We start from the raw sequence: 17,106 nt of genomic DNA on the forward strand, positions 1-17,106 counted from the left end.
TGCCCGGTGCGCGGCGCTGGGCTTTTCGAGCCGCCCGCCCGCCGCACCGCAGCCCCATGTCCGCGCTCCCCGCCGGTACCGACATCAAGAGGGCTCTGGAGAACAGCCCCGAGACCGACATCGAGGATGAGCTGCCCGACGGGCCGCCGCAGCCGCGGCCCAAGAACTACCTGCTCCTCAGCATCCTCGCCTGCTTCTGTCCCGCCTATCCCGTCAACATTGTCGCCTTCGTCTTCGCCGTCATGGTGAGTAGCGCCCCGCCGGGTGCCCAAGCGACCTTCCCCTTGGGCTCGGGTGTTCCGTGGGGCGACCTCCGGCTCTCGGCGCCGGCCCAGCCGCAGCCGCCGTGCTCCCGGCCGGTCCCTCCTGGGACCTGCAGGAGCAAAGCGGGGTCGGAGGAGCCGTCAGGGTAGCGGGCATCCAGGCGCCTTTTCAACCACTTGTCCCTGACGCGCGTGGACAAAGTTAGGTGAGGCAGCGAGCCTGAGAGCATCAGCAGGCTCAGTCAGGGTGTCCGCTTAGCTATCCTGGCAGCAGATATAAAACGTGGAGTGAGAGGCAGTTCAAATCAAGTTTTCAGTATCAGGCTAGATAAGGGAGGGAGGTTTATCCCAGTCAATGGGATTTGCTACATCAACTAATTTGCACACTGAATTGGGCGTAGTATCTATATGTGAAAGCGGCAGTTTGGGAACATAAAACAGATTTGCAAAGAAACAGATGTGGTTTCTGCTTCAGCTAATCAAATACGATAGAAGTGCTATTTTTCCAGTAAACAGGTTCTTTAGCCTGATACTATTTGCTAGAATAATACACGCAACAATAATGATTGTAGGTTGTTGGCAAAAACTCCTATAAAATTGAGTATCGAGTACACTGAGAGAACAGCCTTACTCCTGTAACCCATAATTGATTTGCATAGTCCTTAATAATCCAGTAATCCCATTAATTTCAAAAGGATTATTAGAACAGAATCTTCTTCTCTGAGTTAAAAGTTGCAGAGTCAGATCCAGACTTTTCTAATAGTATATATGATCAGTGTAATCAGTAATACTGCAATGTACTTCTGTTGTTTAGGAGCTAAAAAGGGTTTAAAACATACTGTGTATTTTCATCCTTTTCTCTGACAGCCAGTCTGAAAAGGTAAGTAAAAATATAGTTGTTCCCTTTTGCAATTAAGTATAAGAATAATTAGCTATATCTAAAACATACTAAAGCAGGCTCTTTTAAAACTGGTAAGACTGATCAGAAATCGCATTGCTTAAGCTTGAAAATTACTTAAAGGAGCTATTCCAAAGCCATCTTCACAACCTTTTTTGTCCAGATGAGTATTAGCTGTTATTGTATTTTTTTTCTGTGTTTATTTTGTTGTTAACTTAACTGTACAATGTGCTCTTTTCCTTGATTTGAGAAGATTTGGTTCTGCTGGTACCCAGCATCCTTTCTGTCTGTGGACACTTAGGGTGCTATATAAAGTAATGAGAGCTGATGATCTGGGGCTGTGAGCATCTGTTCATTGTGACAGTACTTTCACCAAAGCGCTGGGGCTGCACAGAAGTTAACTGTCAAGGACAGAATTTGGCCTCTAAAGATTTTTGCACCCCATATGGAGAAATCTCCACCCACGCCCTAGTTGAAGTTCATGTAGGCTTTTGGAGTCAGGCTTAAGTAACTGTCATCAGGGGATATGTAGAAACAGGGTGGGAAGAGCACTTCCTGAATGCGAAACAGTCTGTGCAGGTCTCAGCTGCCCATTCCCTTAAAGGGGGGAAACAAAAACCAAACCGATAACCTCTACTGTATGTCAATCCCTTCTGTTTCAATATCATTCTTACTTAAAACATCTCCTTTTCCCTGAAAATAACATGTCCAACTTCTTTTCCACAGCCCGATTCCCTTGCCTTTTAGAGCTGCAACCTGTAACTGCTCCATTAACCTCAACTCCAGGTTCTGCATTTTAACCTATGCTGGTTTTATTCCCACTTCTGCTGGGATCTACATCCTCCCTCTCTTCCTTTGTTTCCTAGAGTTGCTAAGGGTTAACACTGAGATACACAAGTGGGTTATTTTCTTTTCTTACAGAAGATACCTTTATAGTCAGCAGAGCTTACCTGAGATCTCGTGTCAGAAGAGTTACAGACCCATAAAAGTAGAGTTCTGTATAAATTTCCACTGCCTAGAATGGGCCTGGAAGGAAAAGTCCTGTTGGCTTCTAGAGGGGCATGGTTCAGTCCCCTGTTTGCCTGTCACGTCCTCCTTAAGTGCTCTCAATTCAGACAATGTTTCCACTCTAAAAGTAGAGTCTGGGCTCTAACACACCCCCGAATTAAATGACAGATTTGTCTTCAGTCCCTTCTGTCTCTTCTGCTGACCCATTTACAACTCCAGCACTGGTTTCCTCACTTCTTCATCACCTTTGGGGGCACAAACCTTACCATTTCAGGTCCTACCTCCTTGACTATATTTTTAGAATCAAGCTCTCCCAAGATCTCCCTATTGTGATAATAACCTCTTCTTGTTTCTTAGCACCTTTGTGAAAGAAATCTATTTCTTATGACAGGGGTAAGAGGATAGCTGGGACAATGGATACTTAATGACATCAGTGTGTTGATATATTGGCATTACAAGAGCAGCTCCATCAAACCAGTTGCTGGTCACTTGCAGATGTGAGGGTTGCTTGGCAGTAATGGAGATCTGTTTTGCCTAGGGTCCTGGCCAGGACTCCTGGCTGTAGGATTACTGTTCTCCTCAGTACTCTTCTGCAGTTCCAGACAGATGCTGTGAGTTCTCCTGCTTCCTGTTGCTTCCAGCAGCTATATTGTGTTGCTGTACGATTAGTTGGCTCAGTCAACTGCAGAGGTGCCTCGCTCAGATTCTCCCTATTCTTTCTCACATATGCAAGACAACAGGCATCAGGGTAGGAATGTGGGGTGCAGGTACCAAGTCAGGAGGCTCATGTGACAGAAGAGTCTTCTCTGGTGCAAGGCTGTGGCTACGCAGTGTGTCACTGAGCTCTTTGGCTGCTTATCTGCAGTGGTGTCTCTTCCCCCTGTTGTGAACCCAAAGAGCGCTTAGCTGGCAGTGAACTGTCAGTTGTATCTGAGAACTGGCCTGGGTGGACTGGCTGTATCTGACTCATGGAATCAGAGCTAGAGAGAAGCTGTGGGACAACTCTGAAAAATGAATCAGATATTTCTAATGTCAGCTCTGAGGTCTGATAGTCGAACAAACTTTGTTGGCCTTTCTCAGTACAGCACCTTAAGTTGTCTTTCAGAGATCTGTATGTCAGACTAGTCATCTAATTCCGTAGGGCCTTAGATTTGTAACAACTTCAGTCTCTTAAAAGCTATTTCTCCCTGCTTGTTTGCTCCTAACTCCCTCTTTATGTTGACACATTTCTGTTTAATCATTTGCATGTTTCAAACAACATATGTGGTCAAGCTGTGACAATCTTGGCTTATCTGTCTCTGATAATAACAAGTTCTTTGACTGCATTTGTTACCCTTGGATTCACATGCCTTGTCTGTATATTAGTTTCCCTAAGCAGAAACAATGAGCGAGAGGGTGGTAGAAGTCATGGGACAGCAAAGGATGGAACTTGCTTTCTGAGGAGGTCACCTCTTCTGACTGGGATCCTAATGAGCCATGTACAGCATATTGGCTTTGGTCAGGTCAGTGACTAGCATAGTGACCAGTGTTCCTGTACAGCTCTACTTCTCTTTAGTTAGAAAGTTTATTTGGAAAGTTTATTGTTTATACAGCTTTTTTTAAGTAGCTTGTAGGTACCTGGACGTCTAACATCATATGGGACAGCCTGTACCTATTTCAGGAATACTTAACAACAAGGCTCAGCAGCCATTCTTAAGCATTTTTGCACGGCCCCATCTTTGCAAACTGGTAAGCTTTTCCTCTGCAACAACACTTTCAGCCTGACCCCAGAGACACAGAAGTCCAGCGTTTGTTTGCATGCTGCTATACAGCCCGCAGAGCAAACTCCCTTGTCATTGTGTCCTGCTCATCACCTGCCTGTTTCATCTGCCAAAAAGCAGAGCTCAAGCCTGGTTCTGAATTGCTCCCAAGTCCCCTCTCTTCTTTCTCCTTCCCTCTAAGTTGTTCACAGTGAGGAGTCATACTGAGCCAGCATGTCTCATTCTTCCTTTCATCTGAACTAGAGAGAGCGTCTCACTTCCAGGCACAGCCAAATAAGGTTTGTTACAGCCTGGCTCATGGAAAGCGTGCAAAATGTTTATCAGAGAACCTCAGTTTGGTCTGCCCAGATTTGTAAGAGCTCTAGAGGAGGATTTCTGAAGTAACTCAGTGTTCTTTCTGCTTTTGCCATAAACGGTGCTCTGGGAATGCGGAACAGAAAATGCATGTTAAAAGGGATTAACAGTTTGTGGCTAATTCATCAAATTTCTGTTCGTATGAGGTTAAGTTGCTTCATTCTTGAGAATATCTTTTATAAATAGATGTGTGTGAACGTGGTCAAGTCACTGAGATTGCTCAAGTAAATAAGCAGCTGCAGAACTGTGGCTTTAATTTAGTTTATGACATCATAGTGAGTGAGGTAGCAGAAACATGAGAAATCATATGGTATTAGGTTGAAAATGGCTGAAATTTATTTTAAAAATTGGATAGCCCAAATGTCACATGCAGATGCTTGTATTCTGTATATATTGCCTAGGCCTTGGAAATTAACTGTTAAAGCCTGAAATGTTACATGTGTTTATGTTGTCTATGCCTTACGTTGAAAACTGGAAGCTTGATCCAAGGGCCCTTTGAAGCAGACGGAAGTAAATTAATTTCAAATAGCTTTGCATCAGATCCCAACCATTCCCTCAAACCTCTTATTTTTTTCTTGAATGCTGTCTAAGTTATGCCATTTAATTTAAACCTCTTAATAAAGAAACTTTTGTCTCCTTCCTGTCTCTCCCAAATCCTTTTCTTTATCATTAATGCTGTTTTCCTCCTCTTTACTGTGGATTTGTATTAAAATGACATTATTTATTAAAGTGCACAAGGTGAATTATTTATGCGCTACCTGCAGAAATCACATGGACATTCTCTGGACTTCCTAAATACATTAGTAAAATTGCGCATAACTACAAGCTGGTGCTGCCATGTCTTGCTTACAACTCTGTCTCAGTCTTTAGACCACGTGTATGGGGAACTGTGTTTATAGTGTTCGCAGGACCACTCTCTACATGTCATGGAAAGTGAGCCCTTTGATAGGTGGGGAGAACAAAGTCAGGGCTAGGGTGTCAGTGATGCTTCTCCATGTTTCTCCCTATAGCCACAGTCACATTCACAGTTGCTGACAGAGGCAGGAGGAGAAGTCAGCCTGGTCAAGACCGAGCCAACCCATGTTTCTCCTGATACTCCTTTTATTGACCTTCCTGAATATATTTTGAGAAAACCTAAGAAGGCTCTTCTCCTGTAGACGGGACTGCTGAAAACAGGGGAGTAAGTTAGGTAAGAGGAACTGTACCAGCCACCTTTTGTAACAGGAAGCCACACTGGTGGAGAATCAGAGGTGACTGTGTCTCAGCACAGCTGCTGGTTTTCTGCCTGAAATGGTCAGGTGTGGCTAGCCTGATACCCTAAGGAAACAAGGCTTGGGCAGTCATCCTATTTGACTATAAGTTTGTGTCCATATCTTATTTCCATCTCTTCCCTCTTTCCCTGCTATATCCTTTAAGTCCACTAGCCAGCCTCAATAAAATTTGACGGCAGAGCAGAGATATTAGTGATATTCTTTAGGGAAATAAAATAGAGAAATGTTTAGGCATGCAGGCTTCCAGGTAGAGAAGAAATGTATCAGTGCTCTCTTTAAGGGCAAGGGTGCATCAGCAGCTCAGCCTTTCTTAGACACCAGAGAATAAGTATCTGCACTTATCCTTGAGATGCAATTCTAGGAATATAGGCTTCATTGCTTTGGGACTGTCTTGGCACGAGCGATCTTACTGCAGTGCTAACACCAAGGATCCATCTAGTCCATTAACTTCTGTGTGCTCACTAATCGACAGAATGCACACAGATAATGTCCCTAATTATTTTTCTGCTTGGGAAAAAAGGCTCTACAACAATGCTTGGTATCGTCTGAAGTTCATTCCTTCCCTACTCTCCACAGTCTCAGATCTTCACTCTGTTGAATTAGCTGTCTTTGCTACAAAAAGTGGTTCATAACTAGAGCACTTTCATAATAGCACTTGGTGATACCTTGTGCAGTTGTTTTCTAAAGGTAACATGAATTACTTGGTCCACAGAACAGTTCATTTGATCAGGTCCCCATATTTCTCCCCCTGCACCTCCCACTTCTAGGATACTTCCTGGAATACTTAGGAGATACTAAAGAACAGGTTATGACTAACCTGATTGCCTGAGGAAGTATGCTGAGATAGTTCAATAGTGCAATCTGATAAAGAAATCTGAGCTCAATGTCATGATTTATGAACTCAAACTCTCCTGATCTTAGAAAATATTTCTTAGAAATAATTTTAATGTTCTTTGATAGCATCTTATTCTTAGGAAGAAGTTACAACAAACTATGTTAGTACTAGAATACTTCAGGGTCCTTCACTGATTCTTTTCTTTTAAAAATATGGTCTGGTTAAAACAAAAATTAATTCAGAAAATCCTATAGTCTGTCACACAAAAGACTAGAAGATCAGAGTGGTCCTTTCATACCTTGCTCTCTCTGCATGTAATGAATGTAAATCATCTGCTAAGTCATGGGTGGACAGAGATAAACTCAAGTCTGTTGAGATAATATCCGTATGTCTGATGCATACCTCAGGATGTATATGATAATAATTATCAGTGTGTTCCAAAAATGCAAAGGGATAGAATTTCTAGCCCATGAAGATGGCACTCAGATGTTTTGTTCAGATGATCTATACTTCTTTGTTTTGTGGGGTTTTTTCACCACCAGCAAACTACCTATTAATTCTTCAGACTTTTGTTTTGAAAAGTAAAATGTTGGAAAAATAGGAAATTAGTAAGCTTTTTTTAAGAAATTTTCCTGAGGCTTTCTGTAAAAATGCAGCCTATTTATGCTCCTTTTCATGCTTATGGTCCTGTAAAGCATAAGACTTTATTTCACTGCTAATGAAGCAGCCAACTAACAGTTCATATATACTACAAAAATATTGCCAGAGATAAAAGCCACTGATTTATGCAAGTGGGTGGCTTAGAGCCGATTTGACAGCTTTTATGCTGGTGTGTACAAGAAAACTTATCATATGAATATAGCCTCACCACTGAAAATAAAAGAGCTGTAGTTGCAATGAAGTGTACTGAAAATGAGCAGAACAGAAAACTGGAGTCCCTGCTTACCTTGGACTGTTGGCAGTGGATGTTTATTTTACAAAGCAAATCAGCATTTTCTGAAGTCCTTTCTACAGGACCAATGTGCACAGGACTTAATGTTACTTCAAAGCAGTCACATGGGTTTGTTTACAGATTTCTGTTTAAAAAAAAGTCACAAACTCTCTGTTTCTCTTCTACAGGCTTTAAACAGTTATAATCAAGGAGATATAGAAGGGTCAAAAAGACTGGGTCGCAATGCACTCTGGGTTGCTGTTGCATCAATTATCATTGGCCTTGTCATCATTGGAATCTATTGCGTAGTTCATTTCACAACGGTAAGCAAAATGCTACTAGTTCCAATACAAAAATTCTCTGTGCGTGGGCTTCAAAATAAGAAAGATTGTCAGAACTATGTACTAATCTTAAAATGTAGGCATGCACACATGTTTTCCAAAAGAGCAATTTTTACTTACTTTGCAATTTTGAAAATTCTGTTATCTGTGGTTAAATGCAAACAACTGTGTCTTACCAGCATTGGATTTTCTAGAAACTCTTGCAGCTCCCTTAGGCTTTTCAAGTTTAGGCCGGTTGCTTTTTGTTTTTTCTGCTCCTCGTTTCACCATCTGCAAGACCACGTGCATAGAGATCCTTAGATTTCAGGTAATAGAGTCCCAAGGTGCTAATTTTCAGTCTCATAATCTGCCCAACATATCTTTTAACTTTGCAAGGAGAAGATGACAGTCAATTACTATTTTACTGTTTGATATTAAGGTGACCATAACTATATCAAAAGTGACCACAAATGTAATTTTGACTTGGCTTGCTGTGGGATAAGGTTGTTCACTCTCAGTGCTGTGTAATTGACCTGCCTTTGTACACCTGGAACAATAGTAAAGAAGCTCGACAAATGAATCTCTATATATGCAGTGGTTACCCAGATGGATTATAATCTTATTTGGAAAAGAGGACAAAAGTAATTAATGTATTGATATCCTTTCTTAACGTTGTGCAACAATATGTTCTTTTCTCCATAGTAATGTGCACTTCCCATTAAAATAACCAATTTAAATCAATTTCTTACTGGCTGTTTTGGTTGCAGAGCCTTTCAGTGCACTGTACAAACTTATGTATAAACTATAAACAGAGATCACCTCATCCACCACTGAAATGCAGACATCTCCAGGGAGTGGAATGGAGTAGCTGGTTAAACATGTACAACATTTTCAGACAAAAACTTGAAGTATGCCATATTGAACTGCAGGGAAGTTAGTGGAGATGGCATCCGTTTCTGTAGGATATTAGTGGATGGTGCTGCAGAATCAGAAGCTTATTGTATATTCATTAATTTCCCAGGCCTTTTGCAAGCATGAATCTCTCTTTGGGTCAGCTTGTGTTCAGTTTGTTCAGCCCTCACAGATTTAAACCCAAGTCCCTTCAGGCAGGGTGTGCCAAGTTTTGTAATTGACAGCAGCAGTAAATACTTCTGTTCGCTTCTACTACCTTACTCATCATTTCTCAGGCAAGGATAGCAGCTCAATAATTTTTTTTTAAGTAGGAGGAGAGAAGGGCAGACAACACTGATCTGAAGCATTCATATTAACCAGAGCACACTACCTACATTTAGTTGTAGTCAACATTTCACTTACACTACAGTAGGATCCTCTGTGTGGAGTGTGAATGCTTCTTTGTGCCCACTGCCAGATACTAGTAGTAGTTAGTGCTTTACATCTAGCTAGTATTTGTAAGCACCTCTCTCTTTCCTACTCTCAAAGAAGTAAGCAGCAGTAAATCAGTATAATACGACTTTGTGGGTTTTTCCTTAAGTTTTGTCTTTTGAGGATTTTTTTTAAATTGGTTTTGTTTTTTTTTTAAAGAGAAAAATCTCTGGGTTAGATGGAAGCATTGACAGGTGACTGGGAACCCTCAGCACACTGCTGGGATATTAATTTCTGTATTCAGTGAATAGCTTCCATAGAGGTCTCTTGGCCAAATGGTACCTTGAGTTTTGTGAGGACTCAAGGTTTACTGGATTCACCCTGCTCTCTGGCTTTCCAGTCTCTTTACTACTCCCCTTCTCCCTCTCACCTGTCACCCTCCAAAGAGCTGTTGCTTCTAAGAAAGTGTTTGATGGGAGCAACAATCTTCTTTATTCCTCTGATGTGAAAACGAGTGAACAGAAGCACCAAACTGGCCTTTCCATCCTCCATGCTTACCTGAGCCCCCTTTGTTGCCTTACTCTTGGACATTCATCTTTTATACTAAATTGTCTTTGAGTTTGACATGCCACTGGTGTGGATGGCATTGCATGCTCCATGCAGTTATCTCAAATCCATTTGTACCTTGGTCATGATTATTTACTAACAGCCATTTTGCACTCTGCTAATGTGAAGTGATTGTAAACTACTTCTATGCTAACTTTAATATATATGCTTCAGTATTAATAAGATAGTACAAAATAGCCTTAATAGAATGACAGTCAGCCCTGTAACTGATTTATCTGATTACCATTAGGCACAGATTTGATGCTTCCATGACCTACACATGCATTTTTCCTGAAAGTTAATTTAGACTAAAGCAATATATATGAAAAGCTTGACCCTTCCAGGATTTGTTACTGTATGTTTTATCGACATGAAATTCATCAGCTACCGTATTACCCAGTTGCTCCTGCTGACATTCCTTGTGGCTTCTTTTGGTCTTCAAAGGATAACAAGTCTCATTGCAAATCAACATTGGGAGTACCCCCTTGTATTCTCCTTCCATATTCTTCTGTATCTCTCCCTAGAGCTTGTTTACCATTCTACCATCCTATTTCTAATCTGCATTAGTACTTTATCTGTTCTCCCATGACTGTTAGAGCTTCTCACAGAGGGTGTTAACTTGAGTATTCATAAACCCTTTGATAAATTTCACTAGCTCATTCTGATTTATCCATGGTCCTGCTGATGGTGTCAAAGATGCAAGGTGTAATGAGTTTGAGGGCTGGATGAGCTTCAGTTCTTCCACAACGTCCCAAATCTGAGCTTCTGGAAAGCAACAAACCTGAGACATCCAAGTCAGGTTGGCGGGAGGGAATCTCTATCAATTGTTACACAGCTTTTCCTCTTGGCATAGAAATGGTTCAGGCTCAGCTGGCTCTGAAGTCTCCTTCAATACAACTCTTCACCTTCCCCCAAGGGGCTGGCTACACGTCCTGGTGGATCTGCAGGCCAAGAAGGAACCTTCCTTCTGCCAGAAGTCACAAACTTCAGGCCTTCCCCATCATGGAAGTCTTCGTTCAGCTCTTCAATTGTAGTCTTTAGTTGTTCATCCTTTGCTTTGTGGAGCTTAGGCACTCTCCTCCGTAGTCTCTGTGGATACCCTGTTGGTCTCCTGTTTGTACACCCTGATGGTCTGCAGTCTGCCCACCTCTTCCTGAAGCCCTTTTCTCTGGAGGCTCAGTGGTTCAGTCAGAGTACAGCTCCCACCAGAGAGGCCACCAATGTCCCAGCCCCAAAGACAGGCAGCTGTCACTCCCCCGCAGCTGCAACCTGGACAGCTACATCTTCCTTCCGAAGTTCTATCTAGGTCAAGGCATCCGATATGCCAGGCAGTTGGTCCAGCAGTTTTGGGGATGGTGCCCTGTGGCTTATCACCACCACTGTTGCACAGTCCCAAGCAGTCCCTTGCTGTCTTCAACAGAGTTTCTGGGTCCCATTCTGTGCAAACTCACAACTTAATTGCTAAAAACCCTCTTTGCCAGTCTTGAGCATCTCTCATTGAAATCACTGTGAATGGAGCACTGAAATACTTCTCCGTCTCTGGACGCAGATTCCTTCAGCATTCACTGGAAAGGAATTTCCTCTCTATGACTGGTATTTCTAGAAGACCAGTTCAATGAGATCAGTGCCTAACTTGCTGAATTTCAGTAGCTTCTGAGTATCAAAACCCACATGACCTATTAAAAATTCCAACCAAAGTTATCCATTTGTTCCCACATCTCCTCTTCCAGCTTTTCAGTACCCAAACCTACTATGCTTTCCATCTTGCTTAGGAAAGGGGTTAAGTCCTGTGCTTTAAGCAGAGCTGAGGAGGGCTGCCATGGTACTCCACATGCCTCAGTCAGGAGAAGAACATCTATTCAGGGGTGTTGAGGATAGAAATGGTAGAAGCTGCAGAGAGAGGAAGAGCAAGAAATTCCTGCTTTGAACAAACAGCGACATTATAACCCCAGTAATACCCCCAGTTATACCCCAATAATACTGGTAGACTCAGGAAGAGGAAGACCCTTTCACTTTTCAGAAAATTTCCTACCTCTGAGCCCCGAGCTTCCTTGCATGCCTTCTTTGGTTTATTCAGTTGCAGAGCAACAGTAGCACAGGAATAACAGCAGGCGACACCTACGCCTGCATGGATGAAACAGCCTTGACTTTTCATTTTGAAGATTTACTCGGCGCTAAGCCAACTTGGGGTTTCTACTGCTGCCTTGGAGAGCCTCATTTGTCTTTAACGCCGGCATGTTATCTTTAGCAAACATACATTAAGATATATAGTGATACATATATATATAGCCTGGAACAGGGCCCACCCAACAGTTGGGAACCATCTACCTTCTGCAGTCATGACCCTGAATGTAGACAAGGGGAAGCTGTCACTTGCATCACTGGAGTTAACAGCCCAGCAGTAAAACTTGTCTGTCTTGATCAATGTAAACTGGTGTGTTCTTCATTACGCAGAGGAATCACTGAGTGTTAAGCTGCAGCGTGTGCTGAATCAGGGCTGTCCCTCATTCCACACTAGGCCAAATTTATTCTTACTCCATTCGGTAACTTCTACCCTCTCCTGTCAGTTTCTCCTGCAATCCTACCTTGCCAGTCCTGAATGCTGAATTACACTTCCACTGCTTGCTCAGATTTAACTTAAACCGGTATTTGTGTCACCACTGAGTCTAGCCCTGCATATGTGCCCATAGGCATGTTGTCCACTAAGAACTGCAGTGAGAAAAAGGATGTATTTGTCTTCCATAAGGAGACATCACTACAGACTGAAACAGTGCAGAGCTGTGTGCCATAGACTGCATGTGGCCTTAATCTGCTGTAATATGTCCAGTTAGAGAGCGAATGGCAAGATACCTAAGCGACACTCAGCTCTGAACCACATCCTGAATCCTGCCTCTAGTTCTGATGTCCTTGTCTTAAGAAAGATGTGGCGTACACACACACAAAAGGAGAGAGAAGGGTTGCAAGGTATGAAAAAACCTTTATATGTGGACAGACAAAATAGACACAATCTCTTTGGCTTGGGAAAGAATGACTTAGGAATCAGTAGTTAAAGGCAGTGAAATAAAGAATGATTATTTGTTGTCTGTTATGAATGAGATGAAGGGGCATCAGAGGAAAGCTGCTTCAAACAAGGAGGACGTACTTTTCCATGTGACATACAGTGCAGCTAAGGGACTTATTCCTTCTGGTTGCTGTGGATACAAAAAAATACAAATTATCTGAAACAGCAACGAGTGAAGTTACAAAAAAAAGCTTAAGTGCAAAGATGCAGATATAATCTCGGGCTCAGAAAGTTTCTAAGATGCAGATTGCCAGAGGTGGAAGGCAATACAGGGAGAAATATCACCCTGGATGTAGCCTTTTCTTATACAGTCCGTTTAGGCATTTGTAACATGTCACTGTCAGAGATGGGATGCCGCAAAGATGGCTGTTTGCTCTGACCCAGTACCACTATTCTTGTGTTCCTTCATGAAGCCTGTTAGTAGCCTTTCCACTGACTTGAATGAATTTGGAGTCAGCCTTCCTGTCTCTTCCTAAGTATTTTGATCAGCAAAAGCTAATATTTTTGTCCATGAATGAGGGCTCTCCAGTAGTTCACAATCTGTGTTTTCAGAGCAGTCTCCAAATTTTTGGAGCAGATTCCAAGTTCTGTTTTGTTTTGCTTTTTCATAACACAAGACATTTGGTGTCTTTGGATTTCATCTGAGTCCTACTGGCAGGACTTCGGGAAATGTAATCCTAGGCTGGAACCTCCTTACTTAAGTAAAGGGGACCCTAGGTAACCCAAACACTTTTCTTAACTGGATCTCAACATGTCATGTTGTACTTCATGCTACCGTGGGAATCATGCATTCTTATTCCATTGCTGGGTTTGCTGCATAGCCTGTTAGTAGTCTGATAAGCAGCTTCTTACAGCACATACTTTAAGACTACCTCTAATGGCTGAGTGATGCTTGACAATGCTGCTTGGGGCAGAAGTGGAGCTCACGTGAGTTTTGCTTCCCAACTGAGCCACAAAGGATATCATATAAAGCCCACATCTTTTGTGCACCTCTCCAGTGGTTCTCTGCAGTCTAGGCAAGTAGGAGTGAGTCAAGTAGAAATGTGGAGAACTAGTAAGAAGTGTTAGAGCGAAGTAAAGACACAAGCTTTTCTGTAGAGCTCTGACTGAGATAGTGACAGTTTTGGTATGAGGAAGGGGAGCCAAAGTACTAAGTACAAAGAAGGAAAGGAATGTAAGAAACTCCTGCCAATGGACCAGTGTCCAAGACTTTTTAAATTCACATCAGAAGTTCATTGTCTTTGTTTATCTTGAACCCCAGGGCCACAGGCAGAGTAGAATTATCTTCTGGTAATAACTTATGTGAGAAGGGTAGTTGTGTTCGGTGACTTTGGAATTTCATGCAAACCTTTATATTTTAATGCTTTCATAGAGGAGTGTGAACTTCTGACCCCTTCTTTAATCTCACTTGATCTAGAACTTCACCCCAAGGAAGTCACTGAAATACCACCTGTCAGCATGGCTTCAAAGGAAGACAGAGAGACAGCTAGGCTGTGTGGAAAGTACTAGCTTATACTGTTTCATAATCAGTAGGGTCTTAAATCAAACATATGCGCAGTAATGCAAGCATTTAGACTGTGCACCAGGGACAGATGTATACACACATTTTTCTTACTAACTTAGAAATAATTCTTCAGGGGGAAAAAGCATGCAAGATGATTTTTAATATCTCTGCTGTCCCTTTCCTGAGGCTCTCAAAAGACTTTGCAGCCATTTCACTGAGGGACTGTCTCTCTTTCAGAGACAGAATAAACTCAGGGCCAGTAAGATGACGGGAATTACACAGCCAGCCTCCAGATCTTTACATTGCCAATCCTGTTCTCTGTACCTTACCATAGGGAAAAAAGAGTCAAGGAAGACTACCTGCCTTTCACTACAGGGATTGACCTGCCAGTGACTGATAGAGCACAAAGTCTGAAGTCAGGGCATTTCTGTTCTCTTTTATGCACATTAATTCTTGGTGTCCACCTAGGCAATGAGCTCATACTGCTGCTTTTCTATCAGTAAGGGCGCTAACTGATTATCTTCTTAATACCCTACCTCTTTTTATTGGATTTGTAAAAATGTAAGAGCTTAAAGTCCTCTACCTGTCTATCAAATGTGCTCAGTCAGCTCAGAGGCTAAGCAGTGGGCAGACACATGTAGATGCCCAGAGGCAATGTGATTACATCAGCCTCATTTCCTTAGCAAGCCACATTAAAAATTCTGGCCCAGTTGTTTCATCTGTGCATGAAGGAAATGTCCCCACAATAGATTCTGCCCATTAGAGTCCTGAGTAGCATCCAAGAGATAATCAGCAAAGGAGTTAATGCTGTCTGCAGGATATATTTACTGTTTAGTGCCTCATGTCCTAGATTGCTCTTTAAGGAGCTGCTAAAAGATAGCCGCTTCATGGAGAAGATATCTCAGACTCCAGCAGAGAGCCCAGCATCTAGGGATAAGCCAGTGAGATCAGTACATCCATGGGTAATGTCTGAGATCTACCCCCAACACAAGAATTTGAGGGAACTTCTCAGATCTTTCCTCTCCTAATGCAGATGCACAAGAGAGGTTACCCAGTCCTTTTAAAATACCTGTTGTGTTGCTGTTGTGTTTACCAAGTTGTCTACTGCTGAAAGTATTGTTCTTGCTTGACTGTTTTATGTACCACTTCAAGAAAGCAGAGATGCTGTTGACCTCATGAAACTTTGTCAAGTAAGAGCCCATTTCCTGGCAATGAAAGATCCTAACTTGCATTGATTCAGGTAACTCAGTTTAAAAATTCAGTTCAGATTGACAGATGACCAGTGCCATTAGAAACTTAGCTCTTTGATTCAAAACTGTATTGAACCACTAATCTAGAGGGATGTTTGTTAAGAGAACAAGTGCCACTAATGTGGCATAATGTATCCATTAGATCTGTAGAATTAATAATTTAAACTCACAAGGCAAACTGTCTTTTCCTCTTTAAAAATACCTATTTCTGTGTCCTTGCAGCATGCTATCTGAAGACCAGGACTGCACTTGGAGGATATCATCATGTAAATCTTGGGAGGGAAGAAGAAGAAGAGAAGGAAACCCTTCATTCCAGACTGTTAGATTTGACCCTACAAGTCTGCAGAGGCATGTTACTGGTGGATGAACTGATAGTCCAGTTAGTTAATCAGCATGGCGTGACCAGGTTTTCAAAATTACTTATTTATAAGAAATTCAGTATAAAGCAGCATTTTCTCTTTTACCCTACTGTATAATGAGATCTTGCCGTAACAACTCCATTTTCTTTCTCATTTACATGGAAGGTATGCTGGATCCATGATGTTCCTTGGCTGACCCTACCCAGGCAAAGCCAACATACCTAGACTGTTTATAGTGCACAATGTAAGAACTGATGCACAGCCCACTGAAGCTAGTAGAACTCCTGTTGCCTCCAGTCCTCCAGTGGGTTTTGGATCAGGCCATTAAGGATTTTTTTTTTTATTACTTTAAAATAGTCTCAACATAACACAATTGTAACCATGGGTTTGTGATTTTATCCTGCTGTGTTATTTTATAATACCGTGGGCGTACTCTGACTCAGCAGCTGCTTTCTTGTGTCATCCTCAGCTTTTAGGTCTTTACCTTGGATTTTTAACCACCTGGGACCGACTTCAATCACTTGATTATTAAGAGACACTCTTCTTCCATAGCATCCATATTTTTCTTAATGATTTATTTTTGTTTTGGTGTCTTTCATTGTTGAACTCCCTTGACTTAGCTCCAGTCCTGCATTAAAGTTGCACTGATCATATTTTCCTCTTTAAACTCCACGTATGTAAAAAGTTCCTATTTTTTTTATCTGAAAAAAGATCTTCTTTTTAAATAGATGTTCTTCTTCATCCCTTTGTTATTGTTCCTCTAGCAAGTCACACAGTTTCATTGTGTTCTGCTTTGTTCATGTCTTTTTTTGTTTAGTTCATCCTCTCATCTTGCTATGAATAGTCTATACATCAATGCAGTTAAGAGACGGACAGACTTTTGTACCCTTACATAGTTACATAGACTCTTGCTGATCCTAAGATATTACTCAGTGAACAGCCTTAGGTTACAGAATTGATGGCCTCTAAATTACTGCAGTTTCTTGATACCTTATGAAAATTCAGCATGGAACAGCTTTATTAGCTGAAAAGTGTTTGAAAGAATATATTTGTTTTGTCACACAAATATTCCATGTTAAAAAGAGTAAGCTCTGCTGAGCATTAAGACAGATGGCTACATCTTCAGCAGTTGTTGCTCCATTTGCTTTAACTGTTACTACATCTTCAAGCAAGCTGTGCCAACTTACACTTACTCTCCTTGCACTAACATAAATCTGGACTGACTACCCAGAAATGCATGGGAGTTTTGCAGGTGCAAGTGAGAAAAGAATTATGCCTGACAGGAGTACAACTACCTATTTTAAAAAAAGTAATAATCTCCCAGAAACCTTTACCTGTTAAAGCATATGCCTGAAAGTAGCAT

At 41.8% G+C, this 17,106-nt stretch overlaps 1 protein-coding gene across 1 annotated transcript; it reads left to right on the plus strand.

The window, feature by feature from the left end:
• The first annotated feature begins 40 nt into the window (after positions 1 to 40).
• Positions 41 to 16,094, plus strand: TMEM233 (transmembrane protein 233). Its single transcript, XM_010574436.1, has 3 exons — positions 41 to 245; positions 7,509 to 7,643; positions 15,607 to 16,094. Exons 1-3 carry the CDS (start codon positions 57 to 59, stop codon positions 15,616 to 15,618), a joined length of 336 nt encoding a protein of 111 aa, XP_010572738.1. The 5' UTR covers positions 41 to 56; the 3' UTR covers positions 15,619 to 16,094.
• Positions 16,095 to 17,106: the final 1,012 nt, after the last annotated feature.

Source organism: Haliaeetus leucocephalus, unplaced genomic scaffold (assembly GCF_000737465.1).
Source record: "Haliaeetus leucocephalus isolate CR32 unplaced genomic scaffold, Haliaeetus_leucocephalus-4.0 Scaffold13, whole genome shotgun sequence".
In the NCBI taxonomy this organism is placed as follows: domain Eukaryota; kingdom Metazoa; phylum Chordata; class Aves; order Accipitriformes; family Accipitridae; genus Haliaeetus; species Haliaeetus leucocephalus.